We start from the raw sequence: 24364 nt of genomic DNA, 5'->3' as shown, positions 1-24364 counted from the left end.
TACTAGGCGCACGTAATTTGGTATCATAAAACAAGGCGCCAAATGTACACTATAATAGAAAATAATTATCTTCATTAATACTGACTTCCATAAATAAAAATACAGCTGTATAAGTCTATTTAATTCTCAAAAGCCAAAAGGGTGAGTAATTACAAAGGGGAATAAATTTTTATACGGGTCATTTTATGCTCCCTTTCAAATGCATTGTGCGAAAAACTATGTGGCTGGTTCAGTATTTAAAAAGCGGCTTACAGTTGTTTCTAAATACAGATGCGACTTTTTGATATTTAATATCAATGTTATCTTTAATAAGTTACCAAGTTATATGTTGATTGTTGTTGATTGTTGTGTTGTTGAAGTTGATGTTGAAGTAGGTATACTAGAGTTTAATGACCTAGCCGTTGCCTTGCATTTTGATTTTATGGGTTTTATTTTAGTATGCTTTTGAAGTACGCTGACTAGGATATTGTACAACGGTATTTCTATTTTTTGTTCTAGGATTTTTCGAGTAGCATATCTTCAATGGAAAGGCAAAAAGTCTAAAGTCAAAATGAACTCTGTGTGTATCATTGATTTGGTTATTATTTTTCTACATCAACCTTTCCAGGTTTCGTAAGGATCTGAGCACTTTTATAGCACTTTATAATTTCAATAGTTCGACACTTTCTGGTCCGCTTATAAAGCGCTTGGAGGCTAAAATTCGCCCCTGTTAGTGCGTTAGTCTTTTAGGCGACGTAACACAAACATCATTGATAAATTTCTGACATTTATTCACAATATTTTGAATATCCAATTAATAATTAAAAATCGTTTGTATAATTTCATCTTTCAAATGTTGACATTCTATTAATTTGTCACGTTCGAAATTAGTTTACTAACATTATTGAAGCTCCACTTAGTATCGATAAGGCGAAAAATAATGTGTCAGGATCGTAGCAAGTGGAGGGCTATGGTCTCTGCCTGCACCTACGAGAAAAACTTGTTCTTCCTGACACTTAATACCATTAAAGCTATGTAAGTTGTAATTGGACGTCGTTAAGCAAAAAGGACTCAATCCACAAAATTATCAAAACATGACTTATATGTACGAAGCGGTTCCTAACGTCCTCTTAAATCAGCAAAAAAATCCAAAATATAAACATAAATAAATATCTTTGGAGTTACATAACATTATAAGTTTTGGAAATAAAACAAGAGTGAGAAACATTTTTAAACTTCAAGCTGCCATAACGCGAAGGACAACGCACATCCAGCATTGGATCCTTTTTGTTTAACTACGTCCAATTTTAATACAAAGATCGAACACTTAGAAAAAACTCCTTACATCCGGCTGGAACTCATCATAATGTTATGCCGCCATTATAGTCTCACAAGTAGAGGATCTTGGATTCGAATTCCGGCTTGCACCTCTGAGTTTCGTAATTTATGTGCGAAATTTACTTTGGAGCTTTTCGGTGAAGGTAAACGTGAGGATGCCTGTACACAGCTGCAAAGCAATCTAATGATGTTTGTGAAGTTTCCAATCTGTGTCGGGCCCGTGTGGGAACTATTGTCTATAAGCTCCCTCATTGTAAGAGAACGTCTGTGCCCAGCTGAGGAACTGTATGTAGGCTAATTATACATTATAATGTCTGTCTCACATCTAGGCAGGGACTTAGGATTTCCACCCGCTACGCTTCTATGTTTTTTCAGCAGCAGAGCTTCTTGTGACAGAGTTTGTACAGGTAAGTACTGCCACCTTACCTATTTCTGCTGCCGAGCAGTATATATTAAAAAATAACGAATAAATTTTAAATACCTTCAATATTATTGTGCAAGTAAGTATTACTATAAGTATATATAGTAAGAATTTAACCGTAAGTTGGAGAAAAAATACACAACAAGCTACACAGATAATAATAACTGTGTTAGTGTGTTTGTTCTAATATTTACATGATATCTGACACATTATGCAAATGGTACACCTTATCAATCACATAATAACTAACTTGGCATTAATTCATCAAGGTAGCCGTGTAGTGAACAGTAAGTAATGAATGATTGGTAGGTAGTTGTAAGTGGGTTAACTAGATGGCGTCTCTTTCGCGGGCGGTCTACTCTTGCCAGAATGAGATAGATGGGTTGCAACACGCGCGAGGGAGTGAGACAACTATACACTATCACTACGCCTACACCATGGCCTGAGTCGCACGCGCTCACAAAAAATCCATTCGACAAGAGCGCAGGCGCAGCGCTATATTCGCCCACAACTTCACTTCGGTCAACTTCGTCATTTAGTGGTGATCGAAACTCCGATGTGTGTGGTAGTGAAGTTTTAACTATCTAACAAATCTCACAAAAAAAAATAACAATAACTAGCAACTAAAGTACAATATCTTATTTGAACGTGTTGATTGAAACTTTAAACGTGTCTCTAGTTGTATAAATAGTATTCAAAATGTGTGATAATAACAGTCCTTCGACGCAAAGCATAGCGGACTATTTAGCTCAGTTGCTCAAAGACAGGAAGCAACTGGCTGCGTTCCCGAATGTTTTCATGCACATGGAGCGACTTCTGGATGAAGGTAGGTTGAAATTGCATTCTACTATTTATAAGCCATCGACAGGCGAGAGTGTACCAGCACCTATTAACGCATCTTGTCACCGATGTGATCATAAATCGGATGCGTCGACAAATGGTACAACGCACACGATATTACGTTTATTTTTGTCTTCGCCCCGCCGAGTTATGGTCCAGTGGAGTTTGTAATGCGATCCTTCATTTCGAAAAGCCGAGTAAAGCAGAACGTCTTGCCGACGGGGATTTGCGGTCAACATTCGTTAGATTGTCGCCAACGAAAGAGATCGGTGAAATGAATGTGTAAACGGGTTTAGTGGTCGCATTTTAGTTTGTCGTCCGATTGCGCAGCAGTTATATACGAGTTTCTTAGCGTTTTGAGGTTATAATTTGATAATTGGGGCGCGCCGAAAGGATCGCGAGACCTGAGAAGTAACCTGTTTGCAGGGCCGTGGTACATTCCGCGCGAGTTGGTGGAATGTCGCCACTTCATGTAGGTACCGTACGGTTGTCCACCGCTCGCGGGCGGTAGGCGCACGAGATCTGTGCCTACGCAGCGCGCCGCGCCGGCGCGCTCCTTGTAGCCTCGTTTTATAGCCGCTCGCAAACACTGCGGATTGCACACACCCCTTATCTGTCAGCTACTGAACGCTTACCGGCTGTCTCCTCCACTTGTAAACTAAGCTGAATTGATTAAGTTAAACAAAATGCATTGCTCAATTAAGAATAAGTAGGTAGTTAATAGAGTAGTGTAGATTGCACGCTTCCACAATTCCTGTTGAATCAGTATTTTTCATTGCTTTATATTACAAGATGACAAAATTGTCTTTTTGTCGACGGTTTCCTATCTTTTGATTAATCTGTTGACTCTGATTTGGGCAAGCACGTTAATAGATTCAATTTGTAACAACTTCTCGCAATACGAAATATTAATATATACATATATATACGTGTGCCTTCCGGTGTGATGTTGATGTTCATTAAAACGATCGTTATGGCGATAACAATTAGCGTTTGATTAATACCTACCACTAACAGTATTATATATATAATATATAAAAATTGTAAATAAAACAAAGTTTAAAAGATAAAACGGTGTAACATATTTGACGCAACCCTGGAGGAGAAATGAATCTGTGCAACCTTAAGATCATATAAAAACCTAATTAAAACAACACATAAACGGCATATTTTTATTGCCTTCTCCAACAAGACTAGTTTTAGTCCTTGTCGATCCAGCACCTTATAAGCACCACGCCATAACAACTTGATAATGGATGTACAACACTAAAAGTTGAAAAACGAGGTGTTTATATCGTCCACAGTTATTATCCACCTTCCTGTTAGTACAATGTTCGTACACGTGATGAAAGCATTGCCAATTAAGATTACAATGATACAAAAACGAGCGTGAACGAACGTTTCTTTAGAAATATAAGTTCAATAACAATTGTTTGGACAATTGTCGACTCGATATTCAATAAAAAGAACTCTAATGTGACTCCAAAATTCATTACCGACTCAAGTCACGTTTCATAGAATAGCAAGGTCTATATCAGCGACACTTATACACATCATGATACTCCACGCTAAACTTTACTGTTACAACTGTGAGAATGATTTGAAAAATATCAACGCCACATGTTTAAACAACATTGGCAGCAACTCCGAGTACAAAAGATAATGCTAATGGGGTGTTAGACTTTCACAAAGAAAAGTTTACTGCGCTGTTCACAACCTACACGCAAAAGATACCAATATCTACTCACCAAGAAAAGTCGCGATATAGAGTACAAGTAAGAACAAACAGCCAAAAAGTACTTTCTCTTACTTTATTGGGTTGCCTCTTTATACGGTTTGGAAAATAAAACGATTCGACAAATGGTAGTAGTAATAACCATAACGAATTCAAGTTGTCACTCGACTTGAAGACTTCAACATCTGTAGCTCGATCCAAATACACGCAGTCAGTGTTTACTTAAATTTAAATAAGCCGATTACGAAATGCGACACATGGATATTATGGTGGTCAGTCTTGCAAGTGTACATTAGAATGACAATTTCGAATAATTGTATGTCAATAAAATATACAAGTGTGCTAAATTGTAATGAAGTTTCGTAAACCTCTTGAAAAGAAGGTGACAAGTGATATTTTTGCAAGCTTATTGCATTGAAAACGCGTGGATGTATAATGTTAAAACGAATATAGTGGGTAATACGATTGCAACATTCTCAAAAAGTTGTTGATTTAACATTTGCCTTAAAAAGCAAGGGTCTCTCAAATTGAGGACCGAATCTTTTCTTAAATTTTGTTTTGATAAGACAAGTAAGGAGTTGAGCCTGCTTGCGTCATTCCATATTGAGCAATATCATGCTTTTCCGATCAAACGTACTCAACACTTCGATGTTTTCCAACTCGCTGTCCGATGCAAAAATTACGATCTAGTAAGAGATCGTTTTATGGTTTATTGGACACGTCGCCGCTCCAGCGTGAACTGTGTAGACTTGACGAAAATATCGACGGCGAGCTGACAGCCGACAGGCGTGGCGTATCGCGTTACGCCGAACTAAGAAATTACGGCTGCTATTTTCGACACTGGAATATTAAGTACAACAACACCATTAGGGTTGTGTAGTTGGATTCTAACATAAAGTGTTTACTTGAAGCAGAAAGATTTCAATATTCTTTTGCTTTGTGTCATTGCTAAATTAAAGTAACATTTCACAAAAATACAATGTAACGACGAGCAGTAGGTACTTATTTTATTTATTGTTGTAGTTTAAAGTTCATCCACTATTAAATCGCTTGGCAACCAGGACAGATTGTTCAACAATGCGGCTGACATTTAATAACACGGAACGTTTGATAGTCGCGAGCAATTCCATCTTAGCATGTTTACATATTAAACTATTTGGCTGTTTTGCATTCCAATAACAACTGTGCGCAACAATAACAAATACAATGCTGCATATACAAATACACAAATTCGTCACACATAATGTTGTCAATAAAACATTATTCTTGTTGCACAAGATAAAAGAGACAATCAATGAACCATTTTAGTGATAACTGATAATACACGGCAATAATGTGCCAGATTTATTGATAATTTTTATCTTCTTCACTTGCAGATTATGTTTCGATAACAAGTAAAGCTTGTTTAATAGCCTTTAAATCATTCTTATCTATGGTTACCATAGTGTCTTCCCTGTACGAAACGTATTAAGACGAGAAACTGGTTTTCATCAATGCTTTCGGTTTCTTACTAAGTCCCAAATATTATGGTTTCAGTATTAATATATTATATCAAGCAATTCCAGTTATTGGTGTCTTTGTTAAACTTACGTACTACCTATGATTACGCTTAAGCAGTCTTGACCTCAAAGCATTAAAATGAAATCAAACTAACAAACAACAGCAATATTGCAATAATTGTCTTTTGATGTGTAGGCGCCACCTACCTACCATTGAAGCAGGTTCCGCAACCCTTGCAATTTTGAGGCTTATTTAGGTCATTATAAGGTTGCTTAGATGCGATTAGGTTGTGCCCACGCCGATGACCAAATGAGGGTAGTCGTGGGTAGCGCGGAGGTGTAGAAGCCAAGGCTGTTCCAGTCGCTACAAACACGTCGCAACATGCTGTGGGTTGCTTAATTAATATGATTCAAGTCATCGATATTTAGATGGTCGCCGAATTAACTGTCGGACGGTCCGACTATTTGTCACTGCTTAAAATAGATGTTTGATTTCCCATTTAATTTAAACATGGGCATATGGTACAACGTGCTCTGTGAGGAAAGGTTGCGACGGAGAAATTTCAGAAATGATTCATACCCGTTGCAAGTGTTGACACGCGACTCATATCGCTTCGACCTCGATTAGGCTGTACTTGCATCTCTAGAAAACTAGATCGCACAAGACGACCGACCATTCTTTACCCGTTCCCACGACACTGCCTCTCTAGTATCTAACAACACTCGATTCCACCGACGTGATTGCTCTACTAATGAGAGACGCTTTTTCTAGGGTCATGAAAACACATGCACACTAACTGTGCGTGCATCAGTAACTGTCATTAGTTAACTTGAAACAATGCCTATAATCGTCGGGTTCTCAGGAAATGTCTTCTTCTTCTACATAGCTATTAGGTTTTGATTGCACGTTTTTAGTGCATAGTATCTTTTGACTTGGACACGGCACACAGTCAAACATCTGTGACTGTGACACCTACTTGGAATGTTAATGAAAGCTGGTGACCATTACTCTCGAGCGTACTTGAACACATAAGGAATGCGTTCGGGAAGGGTGCGTGGGTTGCGGCGCGTGTGCACTGTAATTTGAAATGAAAATCGATCGCTTCAGAATGCGTGAACCTGTCCTGTGGGTGGGACCCTCGAGGCCTACGCGTACCAAACCAACAATCCTAACACCATCGCTTTTAGATTTCGGTTCCGTAATCAAAGTCACACCATTTCGGCTCCTACGCGGTTCACTATGATTTATTGTCAAATGAGCTTATGGAAACTTCAGTTTTATTCATTGTTTGAAAGAATAATGTGGCGCCTAGAAATAGAAAGTTGTCGATACATAAATAAAATAGAAACGAGTGCATAAATAAATCAATACGAAGCTAGAAACACTTAATCAACACGCGTTTCAAATCTTTATCTTTTGTTAGCACAATGAAACTGGGGAATCCAATTATGCCAAATGAGACGATATTAACAGCTTGTTCGCACAAACGTTTGTTCCCAAGTAATTTCCACTGATAAATTTCTTTATGACACATTGGCGAACTTTGCATTTACGATACGTTAACTTTAACGAAAATAGATCGGTTATTTCATGCTTAAACCTGACTCAGCATCTTAATTTAAATAGTTGCAGCAGCGTACCAGAGCATAATTAAATTTTATTGGACCCCTCGCAATGAGGTGTTTAACATAAGTGAATATTCAGCATGTAGTCAGTCTTAGAACAAGACATTGTAAACAGCATGCAACAAAAAGGTCGGAGACTTAGCGTGGGAGCTAACAGCCCACGATTGACGAAGGTGACGTGCTGCGTGGACCTGCTTAGATTAATTGTGGCCCTCATGACGCCTACGGAATTGCTTAGTCGCTTGAAAATGTGGCTTTCGCTTTAGGGACCAGTACGTTCAATGTTTGTTCACCTAAGACATTAGCTATCGTGTTATCTGAGTGGAAAGAACAGCAAAGTTTCTTGCCAATGAATCTACATAATAAATTTGACGTTAAGTTCCGTTCTGGAGATAAAGACTTTTAGACTTCCCTTACCAGCTAGGTGTTCACACAATCCGGCGGATGTCTTAACGTTATCTCGACCAAGTAAGGAATGCCGTGGGTGTGTTGTGTGAAACGGACGCACTGTCGCCCCGGGTTTCAATTCTTTAAAGGATGCATTAAGGGAAGTGCCTGATGTAACGGTCCCTCTTATGAAATATCATTAAGTTGACTATCCTATTAATGCTAAGCGCCAATTGTCTTCAATATAAACGATCAACCTATATTGATTAAAGGTATTGTTGTACATAGATAGTCCATAAAATCCGTAAGTAATATACAATGTGCACAAATAACAATGGACAACATATTGTAAAACAGAGTTGTCCAAAATATGCGTATTTAAATTTAATGTACTAAATAATTGATTGAATAGTGCGATAGATTTAAATTAGGCGTTAAATTGTTATTTTTCTAAGATTTTTTGGTTCTTTGTACGGTTTTAAACTCAGCCTCTTTTTCTTGCGTATTTTACGTAAGATTTGATGTATGTTGACCTAGAGTTTTTATACAAACACACAACGGCCAGCTAGATTATCGTTAGGTTAGGTAATAGAAAATTATGTAGGCCCTACCTACTTAACTTCTTGTTGGTACAGATGGAAAACCATTGACCCAAAAAACACAATGGGTGAATAAATCTCGTTGAGACAAAAAAGGTTTTTGTTACTTATTGATATTTGTCTCTTGAGTCCAACTATTGCAATACCCAGTCCACTCACACTTGACTACTTGACAGATTTACGCAGACAACATTGATATCTGTTTTACGTATCAAATTTCATTGTAACAAGATCGCGTTTTAGAATCACATCTATGCTGGATATTGTGTTTTGTTGATACACTTTTTATGATAATCCGAAAATCGCATAAACGTAGAAACCGATTTGAATTATTATTACGAGGGCACGATAACGCCGTAATATCGTGTATAAATGATAAGAGTTTAATGTTAATCCAAAATAATGATAATAATCCCATTGAATAAAGCCACAGAGGACGGTTTTATCATAAAATTATATTTGGATACAGATGATTTGTCTGTGTGACTTGGAGTACGAATATTTCCGTTTATCAAAGGCCCGAAATGCGTGTTACGGAATGTACATGGCGAAATTGGAGACGTTTTGTACAGCAGTCGCTTGTAAAAAAGAAGAAAACGTGATATGAAACGTTTACTAAGTCCTAAAAAGTTAATGATACAGAGCCGTTACAATAAAGTGAAAACACATTATTGTTTACCCCATTATAGTGGTGCCTATAGCGCGATAACGCTTCTGTCCGGCCTTCACGCTCGACACTAATCGCGATGCACGCACATTCAGCTCCTGCTACTGACCTGTTATTTAATTTTATGTTCATATTAACAACGCTCTTTAAAACTATTAACTGTCTAGTACATTTTTATCGTTATTATATTTCCGTCATAAGTTTTATTATAAAAGATTTACACTGACTCATTGTCAATGACGAATAATTTTAAGTATAAGGTTTCTCTGCGACGCAATGATATTTATCAAGTTTAAACGTGGCCAGCCAATTCAAATGTTCATCAATTGCTAAATTGGTCATCGACCGCGCCCACTCGTGTGCTTTATTTACATGTATTCTCTGAGAGAAAATCAAAACAGTCCGTGTGATTTTATTTCGTAATTCGTCCAAATGCGGTCGGTCTAGTTCTTCAACTTTCTACCGAAGTGGTACGTCATCGGCGGTGCGGCGACTGTCTGGCGACACTCTGAGACTTGTATATCTCAGTGACACTTTTACTGCGTACCATGAACGCCTAAATTACTTCCTGTAACTTTAGGAAATAATCAATGCAAATTTTACAACATACGTTTTGTTATGAGGAAGATGGACATTACTCAAGTTTAAACGGACTAAAAAAGTATGATTGTAATGATTATGACAACAACGTGTACAAACTGCTTTTTTGGACTCCTGAGATTCGCTTTCTATGATCGAGGCAAGGCGTTACTAACTAGTAATACAAACAGGGCAATGTCGAAAGTGCCTCCGTTGCGCCACACGTGTGGGATGCGCCGGCGCCGACTGCTGGCGGTTCTAGTGTGTGTATACTGCTTAAGGGTCCCATTCATTTCGCGTTAAGCAATTTGGTGAACGCTCAACGTTTACCGATTCATTCAAGCGCTTGCACAACAGTTGGTGCTCGACATAACCAAACGGCGTCTTTAAATAAATTCGCGTTTAATTTGACATCGTATTTTATGGCCGTGACACTTAAATAGGCATTTTATAAAAGGTCAAAGGAACTGACTGATTATTACGACGGCTTTACTGTGTATTTACATTGTAAGTCTTGAATGAAAAGGAAATTAAAACTATTTTCACTATTTAATTTATTATACATACCAAAAAATCTAATTCTAAATATATTATGATGAGTGAAAATGTCCAACGTTTTGACTCATCCGTGATCTGTCTGTTTACGTTGTCAGCGTAGATGCTGATAGATTCATATCGTCCCATTCTTACATGCATATGAACCATATCTCTATCACTTCCCAACTCTAGTAACACATCTCATGTTTGTTCACTCGCCCACGCGTCGTCATCTGTTAATTTAATTACTTCTAGTTTATGTACCATTTGTATAGCATTGCAGACTTCAACTAATATTTGTGTTATTCTTCTTTTACACTACTATTCAAATTCCTTCTTAAATTTAATTGTTTATTAATATTTAAAAAAAGCTAAGCCCCCGCTGCGTTTTTAAATAAAACTGATTCGTGGAAACGGGAACAAGTTTGGTGGAACACGTGCTGATCTAACAGTTTTGTTGCATTGTAACTTTAAAGAAACAAAATATGGTTATCAAAATATGGATGTGTTGGATATGAAACTATTTTTTGAGATCTAAATCGCGTATATTTGTATTTTCAAAACGATACCTCCAACGAACATTCTTTGTTGTTTTTATTTTTTTTTCTTTATTTTGTTTATCACAAAATTTGTTTCTTTTTTCGATATTTGTTTTTTGTTTCTTTTTTTCACAAAAATCGGGGGCATAATATTAGTAAATAAATATAGTTATTTACAAAAAATCCTTAAATTATTATCAAAAAATAAAGTTCGCGTAGTGTTCAATAGAGGCATCGAAACAAAAACTACGTTTCTGGCCCTTTACAGGTCTCGGTCACGGCTGATTGAGATGGTAAAATTATCAACCACATTTATGTTTAATATTAATGCAAATCAAAATAATCGGAACTACAGTTGCAAGTTATTAATTTAAATAAATATCGTATTTTTAATTTACCAAAGAACATACCTATTTACTTATTTTATTTTAATTTTAAGACTACGTCAACTATATTTTTTTTAGTAATCTTCTGTCATTCTTGTAAACCGCTATAAATATTTATTTAATATATTAGCTCCCCAAATTTTGTGAAACAAAAAAATGAAGAAATTAAAAACAAAATCCGAAAAAAACAACGAATTTTGTGCAAAAAATACAAAGAAACAAAAAACCAAATAAAAACAGAACAAGGCCAAAAATTAAGTTGGAGTATCCTTTGGAGGTATCGAGATATAACATAATGCTAAAACATTCTTAAATAGCACTATAAAACTAACACCCAACACAAAGAGCTAACACACTACAACAACTAACAACTAACACAAAGAGCGGAAATGTATATAAAAAATGTAAAAAAATATAATAGAATACGAAATTATGTCTAAATGGAATTTAACATTAAAGACAAATTGTACTATTAAAAAAAAAGTGAAGTCGTAGTTCTACTTAAAAGTTAGAATTTCGTTATAATACCGAAACATTCTTACAACTGGGTTACTTATTTACTGCAATATTATTAGTAGTGGCAGCGCACAGAGTTGTGGTACACGCATGGACCTACATGGAACTTTGATAATAATTTGTTCGAGGAGGTAAGTATCAAAAAAGCACAGCACAGATCAGACCACATTTCGTTATATGTATCTACGATTTGCAAATATATTATTATCACGGTATGATTTTTTACTAAATTAAACTCGATAAAGGTATTAAAGTTTTTTTATTTGTGACATCAAAGCTAAAATACAAATAGAAACGTACGGTATCGCCAAGGAATTCTTACACAAATATTGTCTATACGTTAGGACAGGTTGGATTAGATGCGCATGGGTATGCATTAATGTGTATTTTATTAACAAAGTTGGTTCAATGACAAACCTACTGTGGTTTTCAAAGGCCATTTAGGTCATTTAGCTACGCACACATATATCTATCTTCTTACTTAATTATAACGCTTCAATTTATAATGATCCTGATCAAAGCCTACACGTGGATTAAATATACCAGGTAATAACATCACTGAGATATTGATAATAATGCTGATTTAAATATAAATGTCAGGACATCAAGGTGCGCAATGATGTTTAATATGATTGTGTATAACAATTTGTTTTTGATTTATTTGACAAAATATTTCTGTCTGCAACGACGCTTTAGTCCGAATAATAAATGACAATCAATCCGACTACTTGTCACATTTTTGTGTCTGGCACATTGCAGCGTGCGTTTATGTCACAGCAAAATAACGAAATTTATTCACACAAAACAGTCGAAAGTAAAAATATAAGAAATCGTTTATTATACAAACTTTTATGAAGATCGTACATTAGTCAAAATTAAAAATGGAACACATTTTTATAAAACTGCCCCCGTGGCTGAACTGATCTGCCTCGCAAAAGAGCCCGGGTTTGATTCCCGCACTGGGGGAAACATTTGTATGGGCTACATTTATAATAATAATAATAACGCACACACTCAACATAGCCCCGCACTAGGGAAACCCTGTGTCGCGGGTGCCATGGACACACACATAGACAACCACAAATTACACCCAAACTCACGAGAGAAATAAATATAGGCCATACAAATATTTCTCCCGGCCCGGGAATCGAACCCGGGGACCTCTGCGTGGCAGTCCGGTATGGTAACCGTTCGGCCACGGAGGCAGTTAAAACTTATTTCTAGCAGCAGTAGAGCTCGTTGCGAAAGAGTTCGTCCAGGGAAGTACTGCCACCTTACCTATTTCTGCCGCCAAGCAGTAATGTTAGTATTACTACGTTCCGGTTTTGAAAGGTATGGGTGCTGGTAAAATTAACACTTATGTCTCAGGGTGAAGGGCGCAGTGGCAGTGTCCCTCAGATATTTGCGATTTAAAGCTCTGAGTAGCTCTGTAACTGTTATGGACAGGCGTGTAGCTTACCGTCAGGCGTACAAAATCCTCTAGTGAGTTAGGGTGTAGTTTGTGGTTGTGTGTGTCCGCGGCGCAGTTTCCGTTACGCGTTTGTCTAAAAACTACATATACACAAGACCTGAATAGCCCAAAGACAAAATTTAATAACAGAAAAATGACAGAAGTATAAATAATACCTATATTGCGCAGATTAATCAATGAGTGCATTAACAACTGAACCAAATATGGCAACATTATTTTTTAAAGTGACATTAGTAGCTGTCAGAATGTTAATGATACCGGTACAAGTATATTTTTACTTTAATTTTGTTTCTGCATTTAACCATGAATTTGTGTATTTTTTAACGTCATATAATCCGATAGTTGTTGTTGTCAGATTTATTTCCCTTATATTTTTATTCTTGATTGTGTTCCATCTGTAGCGCTGTAGTGCTTGCCTTGTCGTATTGATTCGATATAAAATGTTCAATGTAATGTAAATCAGCCACCAGCCGCCAGCCAGTAATGTCAGCAATAGTGCATTCCGGTTTTGAACGGTTAAGACACATGGGACTTGTCATTTTACGTCTCAGGGTGACGGGCACAATGACAGTGCTCCTGAGAACTTTGTGATTCAAAGCACTAAGTGGCACTGCATCTGTTATAGACAGGTGTGTCGCTTACAGTCATCCCATCACTTGGTGTTATATAAATAAACTTTTCTATGGAAAAGCAGTAGGCGGCAACTACATAGAAAACACGTCATGTTCTAATGTTGAATTTTATGGAAAACACTGGTACTGTCTATGAACGTGTTAATAATAAAGTTCTTTGCTAAAAATAAATACCGGTTCAGAAACACGACTAAAGGACTATCATAAGATACTTTTGAACGTCCATTTATGTTCATTACAAGTAAAATTATCACCATAGCTTCATTAACCGCGTTATTGTTTTCATAATCGATTTACCGTATTGCGATATTGAATTTGCTTCACTGCTATACCCGTATGGTTTACACCAATACTTATAACCTGCATTTTGATATTAACAGATACTGAATGCTTTATTGCATGCGTTATACACTCCCCTACGCTAAAATTGTGGTACCGTTAACTGATAGTAGTATTTACATGTGGGTATGATGATAAAGACGAAAGTTTAAGGACTAATTAACGAACTAAAATCGCTTGAATACATAAATGTTTTAAATCTTGCGATGCAGTTCTAATTTCTTGCTCAATGTCGCTGGGCTACTATAGTAGCAATAAAGCGCTTTGCAAAAATAATCCTTTCATGCCAATTTCAAGCAATAATGCTCACGCATCACTGCGTCTTATTTTGCAGGATAAAGTGCCCCATTTGTCAAATTTATCCTTCAAACTTTACGTTTTCTTCAAACAATATCACAAACGATCAAATAAACCATCAAACAAGCTTGACAAACTTGCGTGTAGTTCACACTCTGTCATCTCTTTCTACAATCGTACGTAACGTACTATAGTTAATACACTGAGTCATATCTCTTTGTAATTTATGCAATTAATAAAAATAATATATAACTTAAGAAAAATGTATAACTGTAGCACTATGTATTAAGAAAAAAAGAAATATACGCTGGTATAAATGACAAAATTACGAGAAAAACGTATCGACGAAAATTTGTTAAATGAAATATTGCACTCTGAACCAAACGGCTATATGGAATCTTGCAAGATGAACGCATAAGCGATAATTGAAGTTAGGTTTGACAAACATGCCCGCATATCTTAAAACATGTTTGTCAAAAATATCGTCAATCTAAATTGCCATCAAACACGACCGCAGACGACCAAAAATTTTCACAAACACGTGAAATTTGACAAATTATTTGATCGTTTACGAGGCGCCTAAGAATGCAAATGAAACTACAGGCACGTGTGACTTGTCAAATTTATATCTCAGAGTGGCCGGGCCTTTCAGATCTTTGAGCGGCAGCCTCCATCCGTTATGGGCAGGCGTGACGCTCACCACCTGGCGGCATGACTTGTTCTTCCCGTCACTTGATATCATAAAATACAAATACCTATATCTACCTGTGATGGGTGGACATAAACTTTCGAAGAAAGTACGCAGCAATTAGTTTTGCAATGCAAGACTTATTTCTTTCAATATGTACTTAATAATAATCGAAATATAAAATTTTTTCGGATCTAAATTACGTTTACTTATTTTTTCAAACATATCCACGGGTCGGGCCCTTTACAGGTCTCCTGGCCCTGTGGTTACGGCTAACTGAGTAAGCAAAGTCGTCAACCAGTTATGTCTACTATTAATTCTGAACTATATTTACAAAACGTTGCCTTACTTTCTCAAACTCGTATTCTAAAGCACAAAGATACTGCAATGCAAAAATGGATTGTGTATACAAATTTTGCAGGCTGATTTCGTTTTTACCTATTCATAAAGTAATGCATCTAAATTAACACCCTTGATAAAGAAATTTAAAATAAATAGAAAGTTTTGCGACCTCCTGAATAATCACTCTTTATAAGATACGAGTTTGAGAAAGGAAGGCAACGAAAAGTTATTATTATAAATATCTCATTTGTTATTTACCAAAGAACATTCGAATTTACGTCGCATACGTTTTGCAAAATATTTTAACAATATGAGTTTTCACTAAATTTAATTGAATAGGTACCTCGAGTCTATACAACATCAAATGTCTTTGGTTGATTCCGCAGTGAAAGTATTGAATCAATCACTTTGAAAAAATATATAGTATAATTGAGGATTATAAGTACACTAGTATACGGAGTGAAAACACGATTCCTAAACATTTTCACGATAAAAAAAAACACAAAATTACTTCGAAATTTTACAAGAAAACCGCTGTATTCAATAGGTACTTTTCATATACCAATGATTTTTTTATATCAACTGAACTAAATAGAACACGTATAGTTTACGATACATATACGATATACATTTTTTAAATGCCTTAAAAAAACCGAAATAAACAAGTGTCCCTGCCACTCGATGCAAAATGAACCATATTATTAGTACGGGAACAATTTGAATTCGAACTGAGATAGCATCAACTCCTAATACTAAGATCGATAATAAAGTTTCATTACCACACAATTAACATAAAATTATAAAGAACTTGTGATGGTGGTGAAATATCCTGACATTCATTAAAAACACTTAATTACAGTGAACAGCGACATCTCTAGCCTAGCTCTAGGGCTGGTATCTGTGAAGGTACCTAACTAGGTGACGGAATACTTTCATAGATTTTTTAATAGATGGCGCTACGGTTAAAAGGTCGTTATAAACCAGATACAAAGATCCGACAACAAGCACATAGAAGAATTCTTGAGGTCCGCTGGTTGGTTACCTATCAGTTGTCCGAAATGACACTTTCCAGAAATAACGTTTGGTCGAAATTTTATAATCTCGAAAGTAATTTTGAGAGGAAAATGTTTTTTCTTTTAAATCTAATTTAACCGAACCTAATCGTGTCGTGTGTAAACATTCAACATATCGCGCACCCGTAGTATGGCTAGGCATGATAGTCGCGTCGCGCGCGATAAAATTGAAACAAGCGCGCGCTATTGGCTGTCTCAATCAGATCTAATTTCGATAGCCAATATTTCAATTTTGTCGTGCGCGTCGCGACTATCATGCGTAGCCATGCTACGGGGGCTGAAAGGACAACTGTTTCGTTATAATTCGGTTTTGGGTGTAATGAAAATTCGACCAAACGTTATTTAGGACAAAAAATTTTCGACTTTGTGATAGGTTACCTCGTTAGTTGTTAGTTGACATAGCGTCTGGCACGGTTTGCTAGAAGACGTCGGTTCGAATCCGGCCTGATCGAAGGAACTTTTCCAAGTGTTCGACCTTTGTATTAATTATTATAACAAACAATAAGTAGTGAAGAAATTTCACAAAAAAAATATCATGGTGGTGTTCACCACCACATAAATACTTGGTCAAACATCCTGACATTCAATGAAAACAACTATAAATAACTCGGTTTTAGAGTGATTTAACAACAAATTTATCCAACCAAACTATTATTATTCAGAAATAAAATTCTGTTTGTGTATTCCTGTGCACCAGATCGATCACAAAAACTATATAACAAAGCGCAAACCGCCAATTTACAAATAAATAATCGTTAATATCCTGCTATTTAAAAATGTTACTTTCTTAACATTCAATTTGGACTCATTATCACCAACCGAGACGAGGTTGTCAAATATTTATATAGAGCTCTCTTGCTTGCACCTGTGCGTTGCGAATTTTTGTTTATTTTTGAGCTTGTTATTCAAGTAAACAATTCATTTTAGGAACATAATAACAAGACGGGATATATGCGTTATTTTATAGAAACGACAAAGAAAAGTGCTTATATGTTATTTTGTATAGGCGCAGGTTGCCGTTAACCCCTTCAGGGACAGCAACTGCGTTTCCTGTAAAATTAAATATTGAAATATAGATAATAGGATATAGAAAATAAGAGAATATACAAGATAGTACGGACTATCCTGTTTCGCTATGGATCTCACAAAACAGATACGTGTAGTTGTGGTTATGAAAAACTTTTAAATACATTCAATATTTTATATTGAATCAATATGAGCACAACGACAAGAAAAGCACTATTTACATACTGTCCGATAAAGGGTTAAGGACCGGAGTAGATCATCGCATAACATATATAGGTATTTTGTTAAAAACGAGCTTTTGCAATGTTAGATTGTTGTAAGTCAAAATTTTGAATCATTTTTATTGTTCGCAAAACATGAAAAAATTGTTTAATTATATTTGTAAGTCAATGATAATTATACATAAATTATATTTATTTGTATAACTTAGCTTGATATCATAAAAATATTATTTTCGTAAAAATGCCCTGTAAAATTTTGCTTCAACATGCGCCTACCTACACCCGTTGAAAGATACTACGTATAAGATTTGAAACTGTCCCTCTCTATTTCAATATCAATCGTAATGCAAAAGAAAGAGAGAGAACAAGATTATGCCCTGTATGGACAGAGGGGAAAGTTTTAATTTAACTCCTGCTGTCTATACCTACGTATTTAGATAAAGAGATACGAGAAAACCAAAATATACCTTTACAATGTTTTAAAAGTTCACGAGCCAGTATGAAGAGCGAAATATCAAAGGCACGCCAGAACCCTGCGTAACGAGTTACACAGACGTCTTCTTAATTTATCTGGAAGATACATATTCCAGTTTCTACCGCTCGAGTAAACCTTAATACGCCCTGTTAGGGTCGAGATTTGTTTGTTATTGCCGCGTAAATAGGACTTAATACGAATTAATTGGATATTTTTAATGACACGGCTCTGGATATTTATAAACCATCTGCAGGCGAGAGAGCCACGGATGTGATATTTGGGTATAACGGTAAACATTCTAGAAATGTTTCAGATTCCATCATATATTTATGAATGTACTTACCTATACTTTTGTGTAGGTTCCTTGTATATTCCAAATCAATGTAGGTTGATTCGGAAACGCTTATACGGAAAGCTGAGTACAGAGAGAGAGAGTTGCACAAAGACTGAGTCATGTTGAGCATCAATCAACATTTAAGCAGAGTTCCGAATACCGAAATCCAAAGATGACCAAGGTCCAGGACATAGGACATCGGATATCGAACTTAATGGTGCTGGGAAGGATATATTGCAAAGCGTGGTGACCCAGCAGTGGCAAGTCGGGCTGTGGGTGAAGAAAATGAATGATGATGATGATGTAGGTAGATTCAATGTTAGGGAGGTATTATTAGTACCTGCATGTTCATTAAGAATGGTACGCGCGGGCGTAAACCAAAGTGTACTAACTCCCATCTCTCGATAGTGCTAATCACTGTGTAGTTGACGCGAAGTTCCATTTGCAATGGTGAATTTTGGATTGGATTGGAATGGATTATTCCCAGTAGCTGATATTAATAGAATTTCGTCTTGCAGAAACGTGTGGTCAGGGTAATTTACAATCTGGGCCCTGACACTCATATCTGAGAAATAAGTTCAAAGAGATTAACACACATACACTAGTGTCACAGTACATTTATGAAAATGTATTTGAATAGAATAGTAATTTTTTTATGGAAAATAGTGAAAGACATAAAATGTTATGTTATATACAAGGAATAAAAATAAACTAGATGTTCTTGACAGTCGTTTTCACAAATTCATTTAAAGGGCAATGTATACGTTTCTATAATAAAATTCAGGTTCTTATTCAAAATTTGCCATTTACGAGATTTAAAACTACAATGAAACAAAAACGTTATGCTAAAGGTTATTATTATACAGCTTCTGCGTATTTGGATGACGAAAATCCGTGGCAGTGGGGTCACAAACGATAAATATATTTAAATGTATATCTACAAAGACCAACCCCTTACTCATTCTTCGCAAAGGAATCATCCTTACGAATGAGCAGTAGAGTGTAATCAATACGACGGTTTCAAGTGTGATTTGCTTACCTATGAAATAAAAATGATTTGATTTTTGCCAGCCCGGTGATGATTGAATTTTTTTTTCAGTTTTCAGGTAACTTTTCCCAGTATTTCCCTTAAGTGTTATACTGAATGAGACAACTATGAAATATCTTTGATAATATTTACTATCTTTGATTCCTTCTTCAGCAAATGAATATATAAATGCGATAGGCACCTCTTCATCGATATTAATAATTTTGTTTACTTAACTATACGTTTCGAGTTCTTAGGTTTTCGCGATTTTTACACTTACTTAGGAAATGAACCTTTTTTCGGATCTAAATTTTGTATATTTTTTACAGGTCTTTTACAGGTTTTTAGGTCCCAGTTATTAGTTAGTGACCATAGGATCTGTACAGGGCCCGAAATATTGGTTTGTTTGAAAAAACAAACGACAACATGGTGTTATTTCCTAAACTATACATTTTTTTCTTGTAAATATTAATGTGATTATTGACCTATCTTGTAGGTATATGATTGAAAAGTTATTATTAAATACATGTTTACATATATCTCTTTTTTTCTTGTTATAGGTAAGTCTCGGTGAATTGGAAAAGAACTTCAAAAAGAAACGTATCTTATTTCCAAGTAGGTATTCTCTAATGAGTAAGTACCACACATAACATACTTTCAATTTGTTACCAATAAAAATTATTTATTGCTATAAATGTAGTAAATACAATACTTGACGGTAACGCTGTTTCACACATGTAGTCAATTCTGACATCTAAAATAAAAGAAGATTACACGCAATCGCTAGACGTATGCGATAAAAACGTGTATGAAGTTGTATTTCTAATTTAATGATCCACAATATGCATAACGTCGCTCGGTGTTTCGTAGAAAGGGCGTAAAAGACGTTTCGAAAAAAATCAGGTTTTCAAATTTAGGTTTTAACGAATTTTAAAATATTTACGTCCTGTTTTATTCAATTCAATTTTAAAATTAAAGCCAAAATTTCTACAAAACACCGACAATTTTAGTTTTCACAAATAATGAACTTTTATTTCATATTAGTATCACATGAAAATTTTTATTAAAATTCTTTTGTAAATTGTCAATTTTTACAATCACGTATTATAAAAAATTAAAGCAGTAGGGTGTATAAGGCCCTACTTTATGCAAGTTTAATGTTTTTTATAATACCAAGTGATGGCACGAACAAGTCGTGTGGCTGGAGGGTAAGCGACACGCCTGTCCATAACAGTTGCAGTGCCACTATTATTAAATCGCAAAGATCTTTGGGGCACTGCCACTACGCCCGTCACCCTGAGACATAAGTTGGCAAGTCACAGGTGGCTGTTCAATTTCACCAGCACCCATACCCTTTACTTCTGCTCTGAGTGCCACTGCAACGGGTGCCTGACATGTTCGTACCATCGCTTGGTGACATAAAAAATATATTTCCTGTGGATACCTCAGAAATTGCAAAAAAAAAATCAGCTGTTTTACAAATTACCTTTCAGTAAGAATCAACATTTTCTATGAAACATTCATTATGTATAAGTTTTGTCGAGATATGAAAGCATCAGCATAGTTAACGTTGTTTAGTTAAAACACTTTTTTTTTCAAGGCTGAGTAAAATGACGTTTGCAGGGTTGCCATCATTTTCATAATATTATTTGTAAAATTTTAAATAGTTTTGTAGTTATTATCGACATTTTAATCGATAGATTGTGAAACAAGTTAAAATTGACAGTTGGCCAACTGGTATCGAAATCAATTAGTAAAATAAAAGGTCAAGACATTATTATTTCAAGTTGGTGTCTATTTTTTAATTTTATTTTTCACTTTTTAAGATTTTTTGTAATGTACAGGGTCAAGAGCACGTCAAGCTTGACACTTCAGATTTAAATCCAAGTCCATGCCGCTTACGATAAGAACGGTCCAAAGTACAAAGTGTGAAGCTTAACGGGCTCTTGACTGTACATGTACAGGGTTAAGAGCACATCAAGCTTGACACTTCAGATTTAAATCTAACTCTATGCTGCTTACGACAAGAACGGTCCATAGTACAAGGTGTCAAGCTTGATGTGCTCTTGACTGTACATGGTGTTTGAACGTAATATTTAATAGATAGAAATTTATTGTCTAGCAAAGTGTAAGCGCTTTGAAAGGATGTCGGCTAATAAATTAGGACTTTACATGAAATGTTATTGATGTACAGCTGTAACAAAATTTGTAATAATATACGATGTATAAGCATTTAGAGTTACTTACATTTTTGCGATAGCTATTGACAATAAAACAGTTTTGCCAACAGTCAAACAGCCATCATCAGTTAGTCGTGACCATGGGATTTGTAGCGCCTGAAAGTATTGTGTTTGAAAAAAAAAACAAATATACACAATTTGAAATGCGAAAAAAATTGCACTTTTAATATAAGTAAGCATTCATTCCAATTAATTATAAACATGTAACCTTCTAAAGTAAATATGCGTTATATAAAAGTTCAATCAATCAACAATTTTTATAAATTAACCTGTGGCAGAGAGCATAATGTAGACGACAGTTATTTTTGCTACTTGCAACATGTTGTTATGGTATGGATATGCCCTTTCTGACAAATTATTGATGAAATTTTCGTGGCTATTTAAAAAAAAATGTTATAAGTTTAATATAAGTTTTTTAAATTTTAATAATTTACTTTCGTTACAACTTCTTCGTTGAAAGAATCCCAATCTATAAAATTGAAATAAGGATCAAAAGTTTTTCACGAAGTAAGATGCTGGCGCCAAGAAAGTTGTTACTCAATCTACTTTGCTGGCAAATCAGGATATTTTCGGAAGCATTTATTGGTTTCAAAAATATTTTTTTAATATTTTTTATGAATGTACCTACGTCGCAGTTTTAAAGTTGTATTTGCTTAACTACGCGATGTAGAGCGTACACTAAACAAGTATTGTGTTTAAATTATGGTAAATATTGTTTCAAAGTTTGGCACGCAGATAGCATATACTTTTAGTACACAATATGAAAATATGTTTTACCATAGATTTTCTAAACATTGCATTGCGAATTGTGTAATTGTTTGTCCATTAACCACCTCCAACATCATGCATGCAATCAAATGAGGTCGGCTTTAGATATTCTCATGCAATAGTTTTGTATCTAAGTAAATTGACTCTATGATTTCCACATAAAAAAATTGTCCAAGTAAAAAATTTGTTCAAGTACATTTTGTGTTAATATACATATTTTGAAATATTCGTTTAGTGATAAATCAAAATTGTAGTTGGTCGTTGCTAACTTTTCGTAACTGAGCTTCATCAGCCACGGGTAATAGAGATTGACTACTGAAATTACAAATATACGACTTACGGTGGAAATTTGAAATGTCGTATGGGACATTTTCCCTTACGACATTTCAAATTTCCAACTTCGATATAAAGGTAAATAATTTTGTTGATGTGTCGAATTTTGAAATGTCTTACGGGACATTTTGGCGTAAGATACATTTTGTCGTACAGGAAAAAGTACCTTACGACATTTCAAATTTCTACCGTCTCGATATGTGTTAAAATTTTTTGAACGCAGTGTTTTTAATTGAGATCATGGAATACTTACTTATCTATTGCACAAACTCAGGAACTTGATGAGGTTAAAATAATAATGCTGTGAGGTGATTTAAATTTTCCTTCATGCCCTGCGCGTTGTATATTATTATTGTCTTTTAATAATTCGAAATAAAATATTGTACGACTGTAACATGGTTAATGATTTCAGAATGATTTTGTAGAATGGACTTAAATGATGTTTCGAAATTTTCATTTTTTATTTAATTAAGTTTAAGTTTTAAAACTAAATTTAAAATATTTTAAATGTAAATATTTTAAAACAGTCGTGGAAACCTAAAATTTGCTCTTTTGAAAATTTTTTCAAAATGGTGGTTACGCCCTTTCTACAAAACACCGACGATAAGAAAACAAAATTAGTTTTATGTCGTATAAAATAAACACGCAGCACATTTAGTAAAGGGAAGATGCATATCATTTGTTACTGGAATGTGTCCGTACCGGACAACAATCGACCAACTGTGGGCGGCGTTGGTGAGAGACCTGCAGATCACCCGAACATCCATCGGTGCTATCAATTGTATATTAAGCAATACTTTACAAAAAGAAAAATTTATACATTCAAGATAAAAATGCACTTTATTTTGACACGCTAAAAATTAATAAGAATTTTTATTTAAATAAATGACAAATAAAGTATAAACTTAATAGTGATAAATGAAAACGGCTTCAAATATGTTTAATATTCAAGTCCAATTAGCGAAGCAAATGAGAAGAATATTTAAAAAATAAAAAATATCCTTATAAATTCACGACAAAAATGTACTTTATTTTGACACGCAATAAGAAATTAATAAGAGTTGTTACACAACAAATTTTTGTATACAAATAAAGTATAAATTTACTTAACAGTGATAAATGAAAACAGCTTCAAATATATTCAATGTCCAAGTCCAACAGAACTATAATTCGTAAATCCAAGCCAAAGTAGTCGTGTTCAGAAGATTTCAGAAACAAGCAAAACTAGCCAGGGTCAACAATAATTGACACAAATACAGCTCAGCGAACAGTGTGGGAGTAAGTAAGCTTACATTTAATGTTTGAAAATAGAAAGAGACAAAAAATAACAAGCGAGCCAACAAATAGCACGTGAGAATCAAGCAGACAACTCTATGTTTGTCTCTTTCTATCAGTCACATAAGATTTGAATGGAACATTATTCACTTGCCTACATAGCTCATAGTCTGGA

General features: G+C 35.1%; 1 protein-coding gene across 6 annotated transcripts in view; it reads left to right on the top strand.

Annotated features, from left to right (window-relative positions):
• Positions 1 to 2387: 2387 nt before the first annotated feature.
• Positions 2388 to 24364, top strand: part of LOC113225512 (protein held out wings) — a 107661-nt gene continuing 85684 nt past the window's right edge. For 4 of the 6 annotated variants that reach the window (XM_026457828.1, XM_026457831.1, XM_026457830.1 and 1 more), the window contains exon 1: positions 2392 to 2564. In XM_026457828.1, coding sequence (XP_026313613.1) covers positions 2438 to 2564 — 127 coding nt within the window. In that variant the 5' untranslated portion in view covers positions 2392 to 2437. Of the gene's footprint in view, positions 2565 to 24364 lie in introns of all 6 variants that reach the window. The other 2 variants (XM_026457833.1, XM_026457832.1) reach the window with 2 other exon arrangements.

Source organism: Hyposmocoma kahamanoa, unplaced genomic scaffold, assembly GCF_003589595.1.
Source record: "Hyposmocoma kahamanoa isolate Upper Pololo Valley unplaced genomic scaffold, ASM358959v1 161, whole genome shotgun sequence".
Lineage (NCBI taxonomy): Eukaryota > Metazoa > Arthropoda > Insecta > Lepidoptera > Cosmopterigidae > Hyposmocoma > Hyposmocoma kahamanoa.
This window is presented reverse-complemented; position numbering and strand designations above follow the sequence as displayed.